The sequence below is a fragment of the Eptatretus burgeri genome, chromosome 11 (genome assembly GCF_056783735.1).
Source record: "Eptatretus burgeri isolate ZD-2024b chromosome 11, Ebu_testis_v1, whole genome shotgun sequence".
In the NCBI taxonomy this organism is placed as follows: Eukaryota; Metazoa; Chordata; class Myxini; order Myxiniformes; family Myxinidae; genus Eptatretus; species Eptatretus burgeri.
Window position 1 is genome coordinate 100,604,084 of NC_140971.1, and position 5,133 is coordinate 100,609,216.

General features: G+C 50.4%; 1 protein-coding gene across 1 annotated transcript; it reads left to right on the forward strand.

Annotated features, from left to right (window-relative positions):
- Positions 1-236: 236 nt before the first annotated feature.
- Positions 237-4,796, forward strand: LOC147017770 (uncharacterized). Its single transcript, XM_085847672.1, has one exon. The coding sequence runs from the start codon at positions 668-670 to the stop codon at positions 1,976-1,978; it is 1,311 nt and encodes a 436-aa protein (XP_085703798.1). The 5' UTR covers positions 237-667; the 3' UTR covers positions 1,979-4,796.
- Positions 4,797-5,133: the final 337 nt, after the last annotated feature.

Sequence of the window (5,133 nt, forward strand, 5' to 3'; positions counted from 1 at the left end):
CGTTTGCTCCTCTTCTCCCTCCACATTGACGTTGATCCTAATGTGTCCTCTTCTCCCTCCACGTTGACCTTGACCCTCGTTTGCTCCTCTTCTCTCTCCACATTGACCTTGACCCTCGTTTGCTCCTCTTCTCCCTCCACATTGACCCTGACCCTCGTTTGCTCCTCTTCTCCCTCCACATTGACTTTGACCCTCGTTTGCTCCTCTTCTCCCTCCACATTGACCTTGACCCTCGTTTGCTCCTCTTCTCCCTCCACATTTACCCTGATCCTCATGTGTCCTCTTCTCCCTCCACATTGACCTTGACCCTCATTTGCTCCTCTTCTCCCTCCACATTGACCTTGACCCTCGTTTGCACCTCTTCTCCCTCCACATTGACCCTGACCCTCGTGTGCTCCTCTTCTCCCTCCACGTTGACTCTGATCCTCGTGTGCTCTCCACTTCTTCCTCCTCCCTCTCCCTCTCTCCCGACTCATCTCCTCACACCACGTGATAGCCCCACCCCTCACCCTTCTCTGCGACGGCGCTCTCATCACTCCACCTGAACCTGCAACCTTTCCTCTCTTTCATCCTCTCTTCTGATTCGAGCATCCTCCTCCTCACAGCATACTCGTGGACGGAGATTCCGAGCTGCGTTCGTTGTGCGTGTACAAGGAGAAAAAGGAGGATGAATGAAGGAGGATGTCTCCGTCGCTTCATAAATGCCATCCTTGCGTTCTTCCGCTCGGTGCTCGGAGGTTACACTGACATGGAGGAGAGCCTGCTGCTGCCTCCGCCGGACTCTCGGCTCAAGGTGCCGGCACTCGGGGCCCCCCCACCTCCCTCGGTGGTGCACAAGGCCGGCCCGACTTCGGCCTCCCTGCTCACTCGGCACCCCGAGCTCTGCACCATCGCGCCCTCCATGTTCGTGCCTCCTCTCCCGAGGAAAAGCCACGAACCTTTCCGGGTCTCTCCGCTTCCCAACCGTCTCCTTCTGCTGCTGTTTCACCCAATTTCCGTGCAGGATCTGCAGCACGATGAGGGCTCTGCGTTGGAGTCCCCGTCGCATGATGAGGTGAATGAAACGGGGAGGTTTTGTACACCACGGCAACCTCAGCACAATCCCAAGGTGAACACTCACAATGATGTTGTGGTAAATGTGGAAGAGAAGGAAGAACAGCTAATGAGGGTGGAGGGGGAGGATGAAGATGAGGATGATGATGATGAGGAGGAGGAGGAGGTGGTGGATTCACTAAAGTGCTACAGGGAGTATAACATTGTGGAGAGGGGGGACGACGACGACGACGAGGAGGAGGAGGAGGAGGAGGAGGAGGAGGAGGTGAATCCAAGGTGCTGTACAGTGATTGCCGCAGAAGTTCCGCTCGTGTCTGCCTCGTTGCACGTCTTGTCTGCAAGCGAGGAGCGTCCGAAGCGCGTCCGCTTCGCCGATTCACTCGGACTCGACCTCTTCAGCATCAGACACTTTGACAGCATCGAGTCCCCGCCCGAGTGGTCCCCGTGCAGTGCAGCAGGAGGCCCGTGGCCTCCACGTCTCGACGGATGCTTCCTGGAGCCTCGATTCGTGCCTCCGGCGTCTCGTCTGGACTTTCCCGAACGACTCCTGCGCCAACGTGTGTGCTTCGAGTCCTTGGACGTGGCAGACAGCCCTGACTTTGTCCGCGGCACGGTGCTGGTGCTCAACCTCGCGTATGAGAAGACCGTCCACGTGCGCTACACCTTCGATCGGTGGAACTCGTACTGCGACGTGCTCTCGGTGTACGTGCCGAGTTCTGGAGATGGACGAACGGACCGGTTTGTCTTCTCTCTGCCATTGCCGCTCGACTTGGAGTCCGGGTCGTGTCTTCAGTTTGCTCTGCGCTATCGGACGGCCGGCGCCGAGTTCTGGGACAACAATCATGGCGAGGATTATTGTGTGTGCTTGCACCGCGTGTCTCGATCTCCCGCACGGGACTCCGAGTCCTGGATCACCTTCTTTTAAGGGGGACGTAATCCCAGATACGATGGTTGAGTGACACTTTCTCTGGGGAGAAAAACCAAGGGGTGCTGTTTGGAAAGTGCATGGTCAAAGGGGAGGGGGTCTTCCTCTCCTTCTTCTTCTTTGGTATGCCGCACAAAGCTGTGGGGTAGTATCACTGACCAAGGGCACGGCTGTGCCGCTGATGCAGTGCCTTCTGTAGGTTATGACAGGAATTTGGAAGTTGTTCAGAGTGCAGGATATAACTTGCCTACGATTCGCGAAGGACGCCGTGGGATGTTCAATGTCCACCAAATAATACCGGCAGATTGGACGGCCAGTTTAACGTGCTTCCGAGGGATGGCACACACATCGATGAACCACCCTGCATGTCAAACACTGTGATGACAGTTTATAGCTGGGTCAGGATTCAAACCCAGACTAGACACCTTAGAGGTGAGCTTGCATACCTTTAGGCCATCCTGCCAGTCTAAAGTAGGGGTGGTATGGAGGGGAAGGGGGAAATAATAGAGAGAGGGCTATGATGTGGATAAAGTATGGAGCAGGGAAGGGTGTGGGGCCAAACCAACAAGAAAAAGGGAAATGATCAAACGAGCCTGATCGGAGCTTACCCCGAGGTCACAAAGGTGCGAACGTCCAAACGTCCATTTCACAACAGTCAGACACTGTGAACATTTTTCAGATGTTTTTGCTTCTGTTGATGAAGGGAGTAACAGGACTCGTATCTTTCATGTCCTGCTGTACGATCAGGACAACTGACTGGTCCATTCAGGGAATGTGGACCCTCTCCCAGATTTTCTTGTGGACCCTCTCTCAGATTTTCTTGTGGACTCGAGACTCAAAATGGGTGAAGGAAAATGTTAATTTTTTTCGCAAATTAGTCTTGCTTTTATCAACTCGATGCAATCCTGTTCACGCTATCAGGTTGTTCTTGCTTTGCGCAGGTAACAGTATTGCACACCTGTGGAGTGTTTGCTCCAATGTAAAAGTGTTTTTGTGAAGTAGAATCATCTAAACGACACTCTTTGGGACACATTCTCACAATGACCGTTTTCTTGCTTTATCGACCTTATTTATCCTTGAACACTAGACCTCGTGATCAAATTGGATCGAAAAGATAGTTCATGTTATAATCATCTTCCCTTCCCACAAAAACAAACACATTTCATCAACAACGTTCAAAAAAAACTTCCACAATGTTCCGATGCTGCTCAGATCACGAAGTTTCAGGTTCGAGTACACTAACCAAGTGGTCGTTCACCTGTCCGTACTGTGTTTCCATGGCCGGGTGGGATACAAGATACGGATCCCACACGTTGTTGCACCAATGGGGTGATAGTAGGGTGGTTTATTTAATTATCACATGGTCCCTAATCGCAATGAAAGCATATCTTGTGTAAATGTGGAGAAATAAACTGTAGGACCAAACGTTGCCTTAAAAACCTCATTTTCCCATTGGTTGCATTTACACAGCACCCTCCTACCCCACTCCAACCTCTCCAACCATACGCCCTCCCCTCTCTCCACCCCTACCCATACTCTCCCTACCCCACTCCAACCCTACCCCACTCCAACCCTACCCCTCCATCTCCACCCCTACCACTCCCTACCCACTCCAAGCTCTCCAACCATACCCCCTCCCCACCCTCTCCACCCGTACCCCTACTCTCCCTACTCCACTCCAACCCTACCCCTCCATCTCCACCCCTACCACTCCCTACCCCACTCCAACCTCTCCAACCATACCCCCTCTCCACCCCTACTCTCCCTACCCGACTCCAACCTCTCCAACCATACCCCCCGTTTCTCCACCCCTACCCCTCCATCTCCACCCCTACCACTCCCTACCCAACTCCAACCTCTCCAACCATACCCCCCTCCATCTCCACCCCTACCCTTTCTCCACCCCAACCCCTTTCTATCCCACTCCAACCCTACCCCTCCCTTCCCCACTCCAACCCTACCCCTCCACTTCTACACCCCTACCCCTCCCTCTCCACCCATACCCCACCCCACTAACACCTTAATTTACTATCCTCTGATTTTCTCAAACCATAGGGGATACAAATCTGTTCCACAACCTGTTGTATCCTGATTTGCACTTTTGATGTTCACCTGGACCTTGTATTTCAGCAACAGGCTTATTCGTACCTGTTTGTGTGTTGTGTTCAGTGGACCCTTCAACCTTATATGAACCTATGTGTGAACCCTTTTCTTTCTCTACTGTCAGCCAGTGGTACTTGATTACTGTTGAATCCTCAACCTTGATAAAATGCACTTTGGTGTGTGTGTGGGTGTGGGTGTTGCTTTGACTCACACTGTGGTTGTGGACATTCCATGAGATGGTGAATGTGTTCTCCATCATCTGTGCTTCCATTTGTCCACCTTTGTCCCACCTGTGAACTAACATCCACCCCTTGCCTTTGGAATTCTGTCAAAACGCGTGAAATGAAATTGTTAAGCATCTCTTAGTAGAACTTGTCCAGTGCATGACTCCCCACCTCCTATGTCCAATTTCACCCCAACAACCTCCAAGATGTATTGTATGTTGTCACAGCGCAGGTGTGATTAAACCCAAAGTTAAATGTACATTCATGCGTGAGGAGGATTCATTCATGTGCAATTACAAATCAAATGAGGAAAAAGACTCAAATATATCCACGATGGTCGCCTTCAACGAGCAGGTGCAATGAGAATGAATCATCTTTAAAATGTTATGCAAGTCATGTGATTTGTTTTGCTTTGAATTCTTTTTCTTTCAACTTTATTTTTGCATTTAACGAAAAGCTTTAACAAATAAATGAAAATCTTTTTGAAGCCACTTGCTTGGTCATCACACTTACTTCTCTATTTTTAAAATGCATGTGTGTGTGTGTATCATGGAGTATGGTACCACTCCATTGAGAGAGATGATAAAGGGTAAAAAAATGGCCGCCCATTCAAATGTGTATACAATGATACGCTCACAAACTCCTATAGAGTGGTCACAAACAATTAAAATCCAAACCTTTTATTCTCAGACGTTTTCTGAACTACCAAGACGTAAAAAGACACCAGAATACATCGTTAAAGTACCACAATGAGAGATCACTAAAACGCCAATTTGTACTTCTTCTGCTTCTTCCCCTCTGAAAACAATGTAAAACTGTAGCCCAACC

Coding starts and splice junctions, on each gene's coding strand:
- LOC147017770 (XM_085847672.1), top strand. CDS start 668: ATGAATGAAGGAGGATGTCTCCGTCGCTTCATAAATGCCATCCTTGCG.